The sequence below is a fragment of the Poecilia reticulata genome, linkage group LG4, assembly GCF_000633615.1.
Source record: "Poecilia reticulata strain Guanapo linkage group LG4, Guppy_female_1.0+MT, whole genome shotgun sequence".
NCBI classification, from domain to species: Eukaryota; Metazoa; Chordata; class Actinopteri; order Cyprinodontiformes; family Poeciliidae; genus Poecilia; species Poecilia reticulata.
The window spans coordinates 17,486,174-17,504,639 of NC_024334.1; the positions used below are offsets into that span (position 1 = coordinate 17,486,174).

General features: G+C 42.1%; 1 protein-coding gene across 1 annotated transcript in view; it reads right to left on the minus strand.

Moving 5' to 3' along the window:
* Positions 1 to 18,466, minus strand: part of atp10a (ATPase phospholipid transporting 10A) — a 44,318-nt gene that overhangs the window by 6,625 nt on the left and 19,227 nt on the right. Inside the window, exons 10-19 of the mRNA XM_008407639.2 lie at positions 17,313 to 17,868; positions 10,098 to 10,201; positions 9,598 to 9,724; positions 8,492 to 8,676; positions 6,900 to 7,251; positions 3,892 to 3,968; positions 2,131 to 2,256; positions 1,830 to 2,030; positions 740 to 820; positions 519 to 623 (exon numbers count right to left, since the gene is read on the minus strand). Of these exons, the coding sequence (XP_008405861.1) occupies positions 519 to 623; positions 740 to 820; positions 1,830 to 2,030; positions 2,131 to 2,256; positions 3,892 to 3,968; positions 6,900 to 7,251; positions 8,492 to 8,676; positions 9,598 to 9,724; positions 10,098 to 10,201; positions 17,313 to 17,868 (1,914 nt within the window). The remainder of the gene's footprint in view (positions 1 to 518; positions 624 to 739; positions 821 to 1,829; positions 2,031 to 2,130; positions 2,257 to 3,891; positions 3,969 to 6,899; positions 7,252 to 8,491; positions 8,677 to 9,597; positions 9,725 to 10,097; positions 10,202 to 17,312; positions 17,869 to 18,466) is intronic.

Here is an 18,466-nt window from a genome sequence, read left to right on the forward strand (position 1 = left end):
CACACACGCGCACACACACACACACGCACACACACACACACACGCACACACACACACACACGCACACACACACACACACGCACACACAAGCAGGCGGCTGCTGAGCTGCAGCTGAACACACTGGCTGATCTGGCAGTATGTAATTACAACGGGTCATTAAATTGGACTCCAGTACAAAAACGGCCAATTAATTACAGGCTCACAGCTATTGTACGGGGGAAGTGAAAAGAGCGCTGTCTGCCATCACCTAAAATACCTTTAAAGGGGGGCTTGTAACCTGACAGTTTGACAAGAATCCAAGAGAATTAAGCTAAAGGAAAAGCAGAAAGAGAGTGGAATAAAAAGGCAGGACTCTGGATCAGGAACAATTATGAAATCTTGGGCTTTTTTGATTGAATTTCTGGTTTCACATCCGTTTTCACATAAAACCTGGACGCTAGTAAGGATGTGACTAAAAGCAAATAGCTGAATAGATTCGGAAGACGGACGGTCACCGGAGGTGAAGGCATTTCTCTTACCCAGGTTTTGGTCTCGATCCCTAAATGCATCAGGATGGTGAACAGAGCTATGGTAATGATGGGAGTTCCCCACGTAAACAGATCCACGTCTGAGTCAGCGTAGGCCTGAGGGGCGGTTAGCAGGAGGATCAGGGTGTGGACAGAGGAAACCATGACTGAGTAAAAACAACAAACAAAAACACTGAGAGACGCGAGCTGATGGAAACGAAGCCCAAACTTACAAAGTAAGGGATGAAGAAGCACACCAGACTTTGGTAGAAGGCATCGACCATGTTCATCCAGAACATGTATGGCTTATATTCCTGCAAAATAAATCCCAGCATTCATAGTTAGTCGGCTCCTCTCTCAGAAGTGACAGCTTTGCTGTAGCCTTCTGCTTTAGGAAAATGTCCAATGTTCTTGTATAGATTTATCAATTTAATCTAAAAAAAGCCACTAGCTGCAGCACTAAAAGGATAAACAATCGCTGTTTGCTAATCCAGGCTGTCCAGATCAGCTATCAGTGAGAGATAACGTTTAAAATCTTAAAGTTCAAACATGGGGACAGAAATAAAACCAAACAATTTAATAAAAAAAAACTGTGAATGGGATATGAAATTACTAGTCAATGGCTGAACTGAAAAATAAAATGACGTCTGGTTTATAGCTCGGTTATTCTCAAAAGATCAGTTGTTGGCCTTCTGAGTAGCGTTTCGCAGCCTCCCTGTCGTTATTATTCGCAAAGTATAAATTTGTGGTTAAAAAAAAATCTCATGTCAGAGTTAAGGTAAGGGTCTACATCGCTAGGCAACACTCACACTAATAGTTGCTAATGCTAGCCAAGCTACTCGCTTGTATGGAGATGCTAAAGAAAGCCTAGAATTTAAAATCTCTAACCATCTGATTTAAAACCCCGTTTCCTCAGATGACTGATGGATTATTAGCACTATAGTTATGGCTGAATTATGAACATATCTCATGGAACTCTTTACATCTCTGTCAATGCCATGACTTATAATGACTTATCACATGATTTTAATTGCGTTTCTTATTTATTGGAAACACAGCAGTTGCAAATTGACTAGTGACGCTTCTCACACACATTGGCATGTCGCTTCTGACCCAATACAAATAATTAAGGGAGGATAGAAAATTATGTTTAATGCTGTGAACTATTTGTATTTGAATGTTAAAGTTTAAGGAAAAAAATCAGACATAGGAAATTGTCTAAAAATACTAAAATCTACAAGTTACTTTCAGAAAAACTCGGTGAAAATCCCTTATGAAGCTGTGAGTAACTCAGATCTGGTGTGGTGTAACGTCAAAGCGGACCTCAGAGTTCTGGCCGCTCATGTAGAGCTGAGGTAGTTGCTGGAGCGTTTTTTGCGACACGTCTTTGTCCAGAGTACCAGTGATAAGTTGAGGGAAGGCGGAGAACAGCATGTTGAAGAAGACGAGATACCACTGGTCGATCATGGATGAACCCGAGAAGCCACAGTAGAACTGATACCAGAAGACGAGGGCTACAAGCATCTGCGGGGAAACGACAACGGGACAGACTGATGTCAGAAACTTTGATCCTCGTTCAAAATAAAAAGTAAAAGAAAACCCCACGGTGGACAAAGTTGCTTACGAAGTTCTTGTAGAAGAAGTACAGGATCATGTTAGCCAGCCGAGAGTAGCACCAGTGTCCGTGCACCAGCATGAGCTTCTGCAGATACCGGAAACGAGGAAGAGCAAAGTCGCTTGCCATCACTGCCTGCAAAACACCAGAGGCGGGCGGCCCAGATTGACTCTCTGATCATCGACACGTCTGGACCTACTCCACTCGGCCGCTTCTTTTTAATCAATCTCTAATGGGTGCAATCTCTCCAAAGCAATAATACTTAAACAAGTCGTGTACTTATTGGGATTCCCCTGCTGTAGCAGTAGGGAAGTGTCAGTCTCATCCATCAGCACCTAAAACCCTCCCAGACGACACTGCTAGCACTTCAACCGTCGAGACTATCCGTCAACAGCAGAAATAACAGCAGAAACATTGTTTGGTTTGGGTTATGCTTCAATAAAGTAAATGCATGCTGGTCTTAATGTAGGAAATGCGGTCGAGCATCTCAAAATGAGCTGGAACATCCAGAGTTTACTGTATTAGACATACATTAAAAATGAGACAAAATGAGGCATGAATGTTGTGATTTCCCTAAGCGTAGCCGCCGTACATCAAAGTTACAGAATAAGTACAGCACCTGTTAAAAATATTCATCCACTTCGATGTTTACCCATTTAATTTGTTTTTAGAAATCAGTCATGGCTAACATATGGCTGTTTGGTCTAATTTCTAGACCAATTAATTTCTGAAAAAATAAATAAAAAATCTAAAGCATAAAAAAAGTGGTTGCATAAATATTCAGACCTTTTAAAGTGACTGGCCTAATTCAATAAAAGTCCAGTTCAGCTAGAAGTTCAGCTAACGTCAGGATACAGAGGAGCGAGTGGATGTGCTGTGCAGCAGCATGTGGCTGAAGGCTCTGCAGGAAGTTAATTGGGAACCTCTGCTGCTGCAGTGAGAGGAGAGTTTAGATTTATGGCCCGGGTCTGAACCCAACCTAAATTCAGGCCGGGTCGAGCCACAACTACCCACTCGATAGCTGGACTTGTTTAATAAACCTGCTATTCATGCAGCAGAGAGAAAACCAAACGTGAAAGAACGTGTTAATCAACCTGTTGAGGAATTAAAGACAGTAAGCATGATGTAGTCATTCTGTAACAAGCGCAGCCCAATACAGGAACATGCCATTCTGCCCTGCTCCGCTCCCATCAAGCACACATCCCAGATAATTTGAACTCGACTCACCTGCTGTTAAAACAAGCAACAAAACAGAGCTGGAAGATGGAAGAAGTTACACTGCTAATTTAAATGACAGCCTGCAAAAGCAGTAAAATTGTGATTAAAACAATATGTCCGGTTTACTTTGGGCTCAGGTCTATGATTATAGTTAATTGGTGGAGTTGGGTCGGGTTGGATTTTTTAGGCCCGATCTTAACTCTAATTGAGAGTCAACCGTTCTGAAACTGGACGCTACACTGAATGAGTCCACAAGAGGAAGGACGTGACCTTCGTTTTAAATCCCTCACTGCTAACTGCAAAGACGCTCTGAGACCTTAGATCTGAATCTGACACAGAGGCACTCGCAAGCTGTGCTGCTTCTCTGCAGGATGCAGGACTCAGTCTCCTGACTCGGCACAACAAAAGCAATTCTATTTATAGCCCCGTCCTTAACTACATGCAAAAAACAAAAACAAAAAAACCTGCTTTTCTTTCTACCTCCACACCTCTGACAAGATCTCCCATATGCTGCTGCTTTCTCCATCTGCCGTGGACTTATTTCGCCCTTACCTGCATGCCCTCCTGTCCGGATATCCCCACGCCGACGTCCGCTACCTGGATCATGCTGACATCATTAGCACCGTCACCTGTGATTAATGAGTCGGGGAGACAGACAGAAAACAGTCCCTCAGAGCGGGAAAGATGCAGAAAATATAATTGGTCAGAAGGGAGAAGCAGACAGCCTGGAGGCTGTAAAAAGTTGCGTCATCAAATAAGATGATGCTCAGATGGTCAAGCGTACAGAGGATAGATTAGATTTATGATGGTGCAGTTTTTTTTGTGGTTTTTGCAGTGTGGTGCTGTATGATAGTTTCTCTTCTGTCCCCGTGTAGCTAGAGGTGAACTAACAAGCACGTCTTGATTTTGTTTTACCGTGAGAAAAACGATTTGTTTTTGTTCCTTCAGGTGTGGGAGTGGGAGCAGCGATGGAGGGCAGAGGGAGACAACATTTTGGCCCACTCTCTGATGAATGTTTGCGTTAGCCGCTTGATACGGCCTCAGAAAAACACAAAATCTTACCAAGAGTTTTGGGTCTAGTTTCAAGTGCGAATATTTCCCTACACTTCAAATAAGAAGAGTTACATGCAACTTTTCAGCAAGATATAGAAGCTTGCTTTAAGACAATAATTCCTTATTATTGGTAAAAAGCGCTAGTTCCACTGGGAGATTATTTCACGTACATCACGGGGAAAATGTCTTGTTAAAAGTAAGATAATCTACCAATAGAACAAGTACTTTTTCATCAATTTTAGAAATAATTGACTTAAAAGAAGCTCCTATATTGTGCTGAAAAGCTACTTGTACGTTACTTATTTCAAGTGTATCTTGGTAAAATTTCATGTTTTTGCTGATTAATCCCACAGAAACCGCCCCGCTTTCAGTTATATGACATTAATTCAGAGCATCAACCCAACCCGTCAAATCTTCTTTGTCGATAGCAAACAGATTAATTAATCTGTCGCTGTGTTTGGTGTGATTTATTGAATTGGACAATTGAAGCTTGACGTAACAAAATGCACTGATAATTTAACTTTCTAGACGAATGGTAATAAAAACAAAAACAATCTGATGATGAGTCCCAGCCAGACAGACACCAAAGTGTTTTTGGATTGTTTGGCTACAGCTAGTCTCCCAGGAGGGCTTGTGTTCATGAAACCAAAACTTTCCCCACATGTGGCGCAACGCAGGATTCTGATCGCTCCTGCATGTCAGTGCAGCCGGTTACGTCACTTGCATCCAAACGTCCAAAACAACAAGCTGCTCAGCGTGGATTTTAAAAGGCAACGATTTGAAGAAAAAATTACATTCAAAAGAATCATTTCCTGCCCCGACTTTAAGCTGTACCCGCACCCGAGGAACACTGCTAGATTTCAATAATGTTGGTCATTATTTTTAATGATCCAGATACCACAGCAGGTATAATCACAGCTGATGATGATTAAAGCAAAAAATAAAAAAATTACAAGCCTGAAGCAATCCAATTACAAAAAGGTCATGACCATTCCGATTAGAGCTGCATTAGGACAATGTTCATTTGTGATATTATTTTCAAATGTTGTGATGCTGAAAACGGCACCTCTGTTCTTAAGGTTTATTCTTAAGCAAAGGCATAAAAGGCAGAGAATAATTCATCTGAATGGGCAATTTCTTTATTAGCAAGCTGAATTTGAAATGCAGCGCACATGAAATATTAGAGCCAACTATATATTGCATTCCTTCACTGTTACGGCTTCAGTGGGTCTCTGCCCTTTTTTCCTGGTAGGGATCTGAAGACAGGTCTCTGCATGTGATATGTGTTGCCCTGATTGATGCTCTGCAGCTTTAAAACTGCCATGCATGCAGCAATCTGGAGGGTTTTCCCTCTCCCTCCTCAGAACCCCGTTTGGTTTGTATCTTATGGTTGAGATTTGTTAGGTTTGTTTTGCATTTGCTTATTTCTGGTCAACTATAGGTTCTGCATTAATCTATTTTGGTTTCTCATTTCAGGCATTCCTTTTTTTCAGGTGGGGAGAGGGAAGTCTGGGCCTCCCTTCTGAAGCTGCTGCCCCCGCGACCCGACCCCGGATAAGCGGAAGAAAATGGATGGATGGATGGATAAATTTTTATTAAGTCATTAAATACTTGTGTGGTCTCCTTTAATGTTACCCCATCAAATGAGCCTGGTGGACGTAACATTTACAAACATTAAAACTGCAATAATGATTCAATTTATTGTGACGGTACTTTCAGGAGAAGTTACAGAAAAACTTTTTTGGGTTCTAAAACTTTCAGCACGTTATGTCATCAGACTAGGGCTAGGTTTCAAGTTACTAGATGTCAAACCAAAGCATTGGAAGCGGCTCTCTAATCTCAGTACAGTTTGGATTGGTTGCACTGTGTGTTTTTACAAGTTTTTTTTTTTTTTTGGTGTGGTTTCGGAAAGACTGTGAGACCGTCACCGTGTCACCCCACTTCCCCGCTGTCGGACCGTGACATTTGCCGCACTTCTCCTGAGCGTCACGCCAAGACTGTCAGAGGCTAAACCGGAACCAGGTCCGGATAGTTGACGTTTTTGCACCTGCCTTTTTACTGAGCTCTTCCTTTGTGCTCTCAGCCACGCTGCTTCCTGCTTTCTCCGTTTTGATGCCAGATGATTATGTTATTAACAAGCATTAACGCGGTTAGACTACAGATCTCTATCGTAGACCCAATTTCTATTGTTTCTACCATATACCTTATATTCTTAGTTTGACACCTGGATGGACAGAAAGATGCATCTCCAGCCACTCAAACTTTTAGAACATAGGACAAAAAATACAATCTGAACATTTAGAGGAAGAATGGAAAAATATTTGGATTCCCGACTTCTTAGGAACCATGTTTAATACACTGCAGTAACACTGTAAACATTTTGCTTCTGTTCTACTTAGAGCAATTTTTAGGTTTCAGGAAAACTGCTGGGCCATCGGATTCAAGCAAAACCTGGCAACTCTGAAATCTAAACTTTTGTCACACTCCATCACTCACTCGGTGCTCACCTATTGCCAGAGTCATGACTTTCAGCTTGTTCCGCACCAGTTTGACCACCATGCTCTTCTGCAGCGGCGTGGACCGGCAGCACAGCACCGAGCGGCAGCTCCGAGCGATCGCCAGGAACTTATCCTCCAGGCTCTTGTCCAGGGCGTAGGCCAAGGTCCGCCCGTCAATTACCAAGCCCAGCTGGTGCACCATGAAGTGAGCGGTTTGGGAGGAGGAAAGGGAGGATGATGGGTAAATCTCGAAGTGCGCCATGTTACGCGGGAACGTCTTGGTGGATGAATGTCTGGAGTTGCAGAGGAATTTGGACTGGATGTGACGTAAACTTTCCTCCAGCAACACAGCGCAGTCCTCCTGGATTAGGCAGAAGTATGGGATCAGGTAGAAGTCAGCACCAACACGCCGATGTCTAAACCACCTGAGCAGCTTTGCATCTGAAAACCACATGCCTTAGCAGCAACGGATTCCAATGAATCACATCATCTTTCCTGGAAAACTCCTGGTACCAGGATGCGTTAAGAGAAGAAGGCAAGCTGGCAGAGCACAACTTCACATGTCTAGTGGAGTCCATCATTTGACAGCTCAGCGCTGCTTTTAGCAGCAACTGCAGGACCCACACCCCATATGGAAGGCGATCGTAATGCTACGTCTGATTATTTTAGTAATCAATTAATTTTTAGACAATTATTTGAACGATTAATCTGATAAATTGGTGCATTCTGCAGATTTTTCATTAAGCCTCCCTCTGAACAATATTAGAAATACATTAAAAGTTGCAAATAATTCAATTCTATTTTTAAATAGAAGCATTTTGTTATCCAAAATGCAGCAACTGTATTCCATTAGAGAATGCTTGAACATTTGTAGCAAATGATGCATCTGCAGCTAAAAAACCCCCAAAACAAACTAAGAAAACGACTAACATCAACATGTGAAAATCATAGTCATTTCTTCACAATTTAACATCAATACAGCTTAGAGCTGATCTGGTGATTAACTGATATGTAATTACACAGCAAAAGGGTGTATGATGGATTTTATTTACAGAATTTGAACCAGATAAAAATGCAACCTGAGGAGTTCTGGGTAAAATATTTACTGACAAAGAAGTTTGAGTCTTGAATGGAAAATGTATCTATGCTTTGTCTCCATTACTACTCCGACTGTGTTCTTTTGTTTCTGAAAATTACATTTTTGAGTCTGCATACTCCAGTTAATGATTAATCAATTACTAAATAGGTTGATTATTTCAAAAACGATTCATCAAAATGAAGTCGATTAACTGTTTTAGATTAGTGTGCATTTTCCTAGAAGTGAAGGAAAATATAAGTCCCTTTGTTTCTTCAGTCAGCAGCAGGAAACTCTCTCACTTCCTCTGGATTCTCATGAAAAGGCTTCGACACCATAGCAACGGTATGATGGAGGATTTTAGCAGTCTTGAAACCGTAGCTGTGTAAAACCACAGTAAGTCTTGACTCTTTGAATTGGATGAAGCCTACGTTAATGTTTGGTTTGTACATGATTAATATATTGATTATTCAGCATGCGGAATTGATTAGGCAAACAAGATGAGCTTTTGGGTGCTGCGGCCCACCTGGGAGTCGGCGTTCAGCGTTATAATCTCCTCTTCCGGATCCAGCAGCTTGCAGGCGTAGGCAATGTTGACAGCCGTTTCCTGTTTGTCACCCGTCAAGACCCAGATCTGCAGGCCAGCTTTCCGCAGCGAAGCTATCGTTTCTGGGACGCCGTCCTGCAGCCGATCCTCAATGCCAGTCGCTCCTGTGGACGGATGCATGTCAGCGTCTGCAGCAATGCTGCACAACCGGCAGTATTATACAGACGCGTTTCTCATCTACATGTTTCACACTTTTCCAGACTCAACTTCCCACAATTCTCTGTCATTTATGCTATTAGACAGACAGGAACAAAGACAAGAAAGAGGGAAAAAGAGAAAGAGACAAAGAAAGTGTGAACAGCGGGGAAAGAAAGAAAGGAAATAAGAAAAAGAATCAATCGAAAAAATAAATTAAGGGAGAAAGCACACAAGGAAGGATAAATATGACAAGGAAGAAAGGACAGGAAAGAATACAGGGAACACGGAAAAAACAAAGGATTTATGATAAAAAATGAAAAAGGGACAAAGAAGGAAGGAATGAAAAACACAGAAGAAAGGACAGAGAAGAAAGAAAGAGAAGGATCCCAGGAATAAAGGATACAAAGGAGCAGGAAGAAAGGAAGACAAACATAAAAGATCCAAGAAATTAAGGATAAACTTGAGTGTAAAGGACATGAGTCAAAGAAAACCAGGAAGTAGGAAAAGAGAAAGAAAGACATGAGACAGGAAGGAAAGGAGGAATAGCACAACAGAGAAAAGAACACAAGGAATATCACATAAAAGAAAGGAAGCATAGAGGGAAGCACACATGGAAGAAACGATGGAGGAGCATGAAAAGGAAGGAAGAAAAAAGAAAGGAGGAAGACGGGAACAAAGGAGGGTTAGAAGGTAGGACATAACGCAAAAAACACAAAGAAAAGATGGAAAGGGCACAACATTTGACACAAAATGTTTTTTTTTTCCCAAACTTATCCGCATCTAGAAAATACCGAAACCAAACTCCACGCTTCTCCAGAAGAATGACGTTTTCTTCTGGTCTAAAAATGAAGGAAGTCGTTCTAAAACTGAAAAGTGACCCAACAAACCTAAAAGGTGGAGGTTTGTCTCCAGCCTCAACGCCGACTCAAAGAGCAGCTCCTCTTTTCCCTGGATGGCCGTCTCAGCCTCCAGGTGGCGCTGCAGCCAGCGGGCGTATTCCTCTTTACTCAAAGTCTGACACACACACACACACAAAACAAAGCACACCAGAAGGTTACACTCAAACACACACACATCTAAAGAATCACTGCTTTTCTGTTTCTTGTGGGAAAACGGAACTTTACTGCTGTGATTCCTGCACAGCAGTAATGTGAAACCTTGACAAGGTGTTTCATCACTCGGCTTTGGTGACAGGCTGAGCACAAGCAAGGAATACACGGAGCCCGGCCTGTGAAAGCATAAATTAGCAGCCTGGGAACGAGGCACAGATTGCAGCTGAGTCATGAAGCATGTCCCGTTTGGAAGGGCTGGCCCGCGCAGTCATCTGTGCTGGACTACTAACGCAGCCTGCCCAGAATCCAGCGAGACGCACAACCCTATCGCTTACCCTTTTGGCAATGCAGAGTGTGCGAAGGCCGTCTGCGGCGTACAGGTTCAGGTAGTTCTGCGTCCGACAGAAAATCTTTTTCTGACGTTTTCCTTTGGTGTTACCTTAAAAAATAAAATAAAATAAAAAGACAACAGAAAGAATTGGTTTGAAAAGATCAAATACTCTTTGTTCTAGGGGGGAGGGGGATTTAGCAGAGATGTTAACAGAAACATGAGCACCATCTGTGCTCACACCTACAGTAACCATGCATCTCAATGTTTTTCACAAAAACGTCACAGTCTCATCAAGCAGACACAGCTTAGTGGCAGAAGTTCTTCGTCTCACAAAAATAAAACCATCCTATTTCAGCCGCGTTACATAATTGGTTTAATACAAGCATGTGCGGTTTGCTGAGGATGTTGGGTCTTATGTTTGGTAACGGAACGTCGCCGACGTGACTCTGCGGCGCCGAATCTTGGCCAGAGGGAACGGCGCACCAACAGATTGGCTTTATGGCTCTCCTGACACAGATGCACCAGCCAGTACTCTTGACTGCCAGTCATACAATCTCACTAATAACAGCCCAGCTTGGCCGCGCACAAACCGCCGTAGCAAATTATTTTTACCTAAAGGAACAAACGGGCTGCATCCTGGCGGCGGCCTCAGGCTTCAAACGCCAGGAAAGCGTTTCCCTTTCTGTTGGATCGGCTCGGCAAAAACCTCCGGTCCTTTAGGTGACCAGCTACAGGACGTTGGCATTTTGTCACAGTACGACCCCAGTGCATCAGTGCGTGTGATGGCGACTAAATGCAGACAGATCACGACAAGCACCACAGCCGTAAAGTGGAAGGAGAAACAATGGGTTTCAAAATATTGCACAAACAACAAAAGTGTTGCAATAAGTGATTAATCTCAGGACAAATAAAGATGAGCTCGATAATTTCCTTCTTGATTCATATTTTCTGATGGACAATTTCATAATCCATCTTATTTATAGTTGTGTGTGGTTTTTACTTCCGTTTTCTTTATTGCTTTTGGTTGTTGTATTATTTTGGATGTTTAAAATATCTTCCAATTCCAGTGTAAAGTTTGCTGTACAAAGTTACGGCTCATTAATGTTTGAGCCTTTATCAATACACCACTAAAAAATTGTCTTTTTTCACAATAATTTCTTAGACAATTTATTGTCCAGCAAAATATGTTATGAAGGACCCGAGTGTGGCATCAATTTACATTTAGTATTCAAAACTCCGAAATAAAACCCAGTGCAACGATATTGCTTCCAGAAATTGCTGGATTAGTAAACTTGATTTGATTCTGTTGTTCTGTGAAGGTCTCAGAGGTTAAATAACACCTAAGATGCATTCACGAGGCAGGCCTTGATTTTTTTATTTTTTAATTTTTTTGCAGAATCCTAATTTTTTTTGTGTGGTTGTTCATGCTACTGAATGATGTGACAGCAATCAGGTTTCTGTGAGAACGGTTTACAACCCCAAAACGCCTCAAGCGTACAGAAGAACAGCCTAGACGTCACACAGCGGCACAACATTTATGGAAGTAATAATGGATGCCAGAGTTTATGGATTGATTTAAAAAAACAAACAACATGCAGCAACAGAACAGATCATAACACGAATGAAGCTGATAAAAAGAGAGAACGAATAATAGCCATTTGTGGAGCATCGACTGCACATCTCTGTTTGGATGTGTAGTCAGAACCAAGAGTGGTGGGACTGTGACGTGATGCGCTCCAGCGACACACATTTCTTTCTTAGTTTCATATTTATAATGTTTAGGTACGTCACATTAAACAATAAAATCAATTAATCACATGATAAATTAAAAGAAACTCCATCCATCTATTTTCTAACACCCTTGTCCCTAGAGGGGTTGGGAGGGTTGCTGTTGCCCATCTCCAGCTAACGTTCCAGGCGAGAGGCGGGGTCACCCTGGACAGGTTGCAGGGCAACACAGAGACAGACAGGACAAATCACCATGCACACACACACACACACACTCAAAAGAGAGAGAAAAGAGAAAAACGATAAATCAAGCAAATTAAAATTAATGAGTTTCTTTTAATGCTGTACAGTGGCGCAGTTGGTAGCTGTTGCCTTGCAGCAAGAAGGTTCTGGGTTCGATTCCCAGCCCCGGTCTTTCTGCATGGAGTTTGCATGTTCTCCCTGTGCATGCGTGGGTTTTCTCCGGGTACTCCGGTTTCCTCCCACAGTTCAAAAACATGACTGTCAGGCTAATTGGTCTCTCTAAATTGTCCCTAGGTGTGAGTGTGTGTGTGCATGGTTGTTTGTCCTGTGTGTCTCTGTGTTGCCCTGCAACCTGTCCAGGGTGACCCCGCCTCTCGCCTGGAATGTTAGCTGGAGATAGGCAACAGCAACCCTCCCAACCCCTCTAGGGACAAGGGTGTTAGAAAATAGATGGATGGAGTTTCTTTTAATTTATCATGTGATTAGACTGGCAACGTGTCCAGGGTGACCCCGCCTCTCGCCTGGAATGTTAGCTGGAGATAGGCAACAGCAACCCTCCCAACCCCTCTAGGGACAAGGGTGTTAGAAAATAGATGGATGGAGTTTCTTTTAATTTATCATGTGATTAGACTGGCAACGTGTCCAGGGTGACCCCGCCTCTCGCCTGGAATGTTAGCTGGAGATAGGCAACAGCAACCCTCCCAACCCCTCTAGGGACAAGGGTGTTAGAAAATAGATGGATGGAGTTTCTTTTAATTTATCATGTGATTAGACTGGCAACGTGTCCAGGGTGACCCCGCCTCTTGCCAGGAACGTTAGCTGGAGATAGACACCAGCAACCCTCCCGACCCCAGTAGGGACAAGGGTGTAAAGAAAATGGATGGATGGATGAAGAGTTTCTTACACAAGACCATGCAGCAGTGGTGAAACTGGAGTTTCGTCGCAAGTCGTGCTGCAATTTCTAAAGGCTCAAGGGACTTCAGACCACATTCAGCGCCTTCATGTGTGATGTTATTTGACTAACACTAAATAACAGCCTGGTCAAAGCTATCACTATACAGATCAGTGTTATGGTGAAGCCCAACCTGCATCAACCCAACCTATTAACCATCAAATCTGTTAAAGGAGGGAGAATGAAACCAAAATCTCACCACTCTGCTGGATTTCACAGAGAAATCTGCATAAATGCCCCTAAAATGATAAACAAACCACATAGTGTTCATTCCAAAGAGTTGCATTCTTCTCATAATGGAAGCCGAGTTGAGTAATTATTTTGTAATCCAGCCTTATCTGAGAGAATGTGGGGATGCCAGTCTAAAAACATGTGAAACAGGAGTGTCCATCTACACTCAGGACAGGAGGATAACATATCTGGGGACTCATTTTTCTGTGAAGCTGGAACTTCCTGCTACTAATGAACAGGTATAAAATGTAAAAACAACATAATAGCAGGCATTCACTTACAGGAGGCCAAGGAAAAGCGGTGCACAGGTTGCTTCGTATTAAATTATTCGGATGAAGAAAACACACTAAAACATATGAAAAATAGAAAACAAGATCAACAAATGAATCATAAAAACCAAAAAAAGAAAGAAAAATGCCAAAGTGTACAAACATTAGTCAAGAGTTGAGCCAAGATAGCAGACAATGAAATTCAACTACCACTAAATTGTTGTAGCTCTCTGGATAAGAGTAACTTATTATTGTCTTGTTATATTCATATTTTGCAGCCATACTCCTACTTTCACTGCAGTGTTCATAGTTGAACAGGACTGCTTCATGCTCAGGAGAGTTGATAGTATTCCCTCACTTTAAACTCAAGTTTAAATACATTAAACTGCAACACAGTCTCTCTCTCAAAATATTTTCTCTATCTATTGTACAGGTAAGTATGAGCAAGACGAGAGGCACAGATGTCTTTTATATAAGCAAGTGCCAAAGTCAGTCGATGTTATTAAAGCGATCCAATATTAACTGCTACTCAGCAGAGGTTCTGACGCCTGGGGACGGTGCGACAAATTGTGTGGGCTAACACACACAGCAACTGAACATTTTGACTTATTCAGCCTCCTTGAACTACAAAGTCACTGCAAGAAAAATAAAAGGCCAATTCACAAAATTTGTTAACCAACTGTCATTACTTTGTTTACGTCTCAGTATTTGCCATGGTAAATACTGAGACATACCAAACCCCCCAAAGAAAAGTGATGGGAAGAGAGAAAACTGAACGGATTGAAAAATATGAACCAAACAGAAAATAAGAATGTTTACAAAGAACCAGAAGAGACTAAATTCAACTTTTCTGCACTCCTGCAGACTCCAAGTTAACAACAAAAAGTATTTGTGGACTACAAAAAAGTTAATTTTGAATAATAAGTCCCATTTAAAGTAAGTGGATAAAGAGTTTTTAACCAATGTCACTTTAATTTATCGTCTCTCTTCATTATATTCTACAAAGTGTCTAAGGGGAAAGGTTAATGCTAGCCTTGAACATTTTTCCTAAGCTTAGCTACATAGAGTTATGAAGAGGTTTCTGTTGCCATGACAAGATGGAGTTGAAGGAAATATGATTTGTGGCTTCTGAAAGGACTATTGAGGTGCATCTTTTACCTTTTTACCAGCAAAACCATCTTGCAGAGTGCTGTACTGTGTGAACATGGACATGGGTAAGATGTTTGCAGTGTAAGGAAGACCTTCACTTCCTAAAACTCCAAAAGAAACTACATACCTTCCTATAACACGATACAGCAGATCTTCTAAGAGATAAGACAAGGAATCAGAAAATGATTTCTTAAAAAAATTTTTGAGGGGGGAGAATTGTATTTATGTGGAGAGAAAATGCTCTGACATGAATGCAGCTTGTGTGTGTTCTGTTGACACATTAAAAAAAAGTCTCTATTTTGTGTTTTGCTTACTCGACGGTCTCACCCTTACATCTTGTGGAGGGATGTGACCAAACCCAAGTAAGGCTAAAGAATATGCCTCCAACAGTTTTGCCATTCTCTCTGATCCGTTCCTAAAATAAAACACAAAAAACCGTTTTTGGGTTTTTTTCAAACTCGGCTTATCTGCTGAATCTCCACATGATGACAAATAACTATGTCGTTCATCGGTTATGAAAGTGTTTGTGGTGTAGCAAGCAGGACTTCAGATGCAAACGTCAGAATTTAATGTGGACTGAATCTTTCCAAGAATCCTTACCGTGTCTACAGATTTAGCAGAAAACATAATTAAGTGTTTCTTTGTGTGCCTGGAATACTAACAACCTGTTGCGCCTTTACCATTAGAATACAAAGGAGCGCCTTGATTATGCAACAAGGAAAATAAAAAAAAAAAAAAGGAAGTTTATTTGGGGAAGGTAGCAGAAAGCAGTCTTTAAGCTCAAAGTGAGTTCTTGCATAACCTGCGATCTTGTTTGTTGACGTGGAAAGGAGCAGAGTTTAGGTAAGAGGTGGATCTTCTGAGGGAGAGGTTTTCAAAGCGTGAGGCGGGGATTCTGAGGAAAGCTCAGTGGATGGAAGCGAGGAAATATTACATTAGTTATGAAAGAAAGAAAGAATCCAACAAATGCGCTGCAGCTGAAAGGCTGAGGTAGATTTGTTCTCCAGAAATTTGACTGTTGGTAGAGAGAGAAACTAATAAATGTAGAACTGAGCAGTCAACAATGAGTGGTTATGTGGGCTGACATGCTAATAGTGAGTATTAGGTGGATGGTGAAAACATTTAGGGTACATTCACACCAGCCCCATTTAGCTCACTTTAATCAAGCTCTAGATTGTTGGCCTACAAAGTCTGGTTTGTTTGGGAACGTGTGAATGCGCAATTGAGCTCTGATGTGCACTGAAAAAAGCAAACTCTGCTCTGCCTACAAACCTAGGTCTCTGTTCGGTTGAAGTGAACGCTGGCATCCACATACGTATTGGAACATCTCTAAATGTGCCGGAGACCGCTCCAAAAGCAGGAAAGAGACTGTAGCGCGGAGCATTCTGGGTAAATACAACCAAAACAAATGTGAAAGTATATCGCTAGTCGGGGAAATGGCTTGCTGTCTCATCAGAAACAAAAGACAAATCCTACAGCAATCTGACGCCACTCCATTTTTGTCTGCACTTTGTGAAAAGGAAGCTGTGCTTGGTGTCTTCTTCAGAAGTTCCCGTGTTGTTTCCTTCAGCAGTGCTTTGTGCAGCGCCACAACAGGCGAAGATGGGAAAAGGTTTTGCCAATTGGTTTTGATCATTTTCAGCTGGTGAACTGCACAAGCTGAAAATGTAACAAATGTTGAAATTTTGGTTCCAAACTGAATCTACCAGATTATCAGGTGTGAAAACATCTTTAGACATCCTTGAACCTTGTCACAGTTGGTCACATTACCACCTCAAATGTCAATTAATTGTATTACTATTTATGCAACGAGATAACACAAAGCAATGTAGCACAAATGATACTGGTTTACAAACAAAAATACCAAGTGTGACTTGCATCTGTAGTTACGTAGCCCCTTTTATTTCCAAAAGAACGAGTGCAAAGCCAAAACACAGGCTTTGTGCTTTGGAAGGCATCAGAGGTTTTCATAAGTGCACAAGCAGTGGGATTTCATGGTATTAGAAAATCTTGCGATGTTTACTGGTAAACATTGCCAGTTGTCTGTGTCCAGTGTGAGCCTCTGTTGCTATGAGACTGTCCGACTGAATAAATACAGCATTAGCATGTCAAATGCAAGTTGACATGCATTTGACATGCTAATGCTATCAAATGCATTAGCACTCCATGATTGGAGTTTTGTACTCCAATCATGTCTTTGCAATGACATGATTGGCATATTATGCTGCCCAAACAACAAGTGGCATCATAAAGTCTGTTGTGTTGTAGAGTTTAACACAAGAATAGGATGCAAAACAATTTAAGATCAGGACGGTCTCCTTCTCCTTCTAGCTATGCTTACTGTGTGCAATTTAGTGATACAAATCACACTTTTTATATGACTGATGCCCTAAAGAAGTGAATTACTAATGAATGTTTTTTTAAGGACAGTATTTGTGTTTATGAGGCTATAATTGTTGTGTCATGCAGTCACAGCTATAGTCACCTAAAAAGCAATAAATAGTTATTATCTTCACACTTCTCGTTACCACAATGGTACCACAAAATATTGTGATAAAATTTTAAGCCCTCCTCTGCTACCATCTTTCTCTTCAAACTACACAAACCCAGACAACAGCTTGAAATGACTGAACGTTTAGTTCCCTACCTGTGTCGGGAGGTTTGATGAGGTTCATGATGACGGAGTCCGCTCCTTTGGTATAGACTGTGATTTGATCGGTGAGCGGGTGCTTCACCACCACCGACATGCGCTTCCTGGTGGAGTCAAAGCCCAGCGTGTGCAGCAGCTCAAACGTCAGCTTCCCCAGGTGAGGCAGCTCCACCGTCACCTGGTCAGGGAGGCGTCCAACCAGGGAGCACTTGTACGCCCTGGCGGCGTAGACCAACGCGGCCTCGTCGGGCGACTCTGCCTCGTAGCGCAGCTCTCCTTCCTCAGGGTTGCCGGGCGGCTTTTCGTCGTAGCGGGGTGTAAAGGGGCTGAAGGCTTGCTCCAGGGTGCCGGAAAGCTGCTCCTCGTTCAGCTTTGTTAGCGTGCTCTCTGTTGAGGGAGAGGAGAGCAGGCTGGAGCATCCCCTGTTGAAAGAGCGGTTGAGACTGGAAGAGCTGCTGCTGTTGGAGCCCGAGGTCAGGCGGCTGGGGGTGAAGCGCTTAATGAAGTCTTCGATGGTCTTCACCGGAGACTTTAGTTCAAATCTTGTTCGGACCTTGAAAACACAGATTAGAGGATAAAGACACTTCTGCGGTACGAGGGTTACATATTCATATCCCTTTCAACTTTACTTCATCCCTTTACAACCACAAACATCAATGGGCAGGGAGAATGTTTTGGAAAAGTTGAAGTATAGTTACTTTGTAGAATAATATCCCAGACTTTTGGACATCAGAATACTGTTCAATCCAACATCTGAAAATTAAATTGTTTAACTGCAAGGTGTGTGTCAATCCATTCATCCATCCATTATCAGTATTATCTTGTCTTTACAGTGTTATAGTTGAGAACAGTAAGGCCCTGAAGTGCCAAAATCGGCTTTCATTGATGTAGGCACATGATGTAAATCGCGCCATTTCAGTGCCTGCCAAACTCGACACCAGGTCCGGGCCAAACTATTTCCAAAGAGCTCGAAGTGCTGCGTAATTGGTCAGAAGTTTCAGCGCATTGCATGAAACATGCCAACAAACAGCAATGTTGATGTTTCTCTTCAACTTGTACGTTTCCACTGTCCAGTTTTTGTATCTAGAATATACAGGGGTACTTTTTTCAGGAACATTATTTGGCGCAAAGAGGAATCATTACATGTGTAT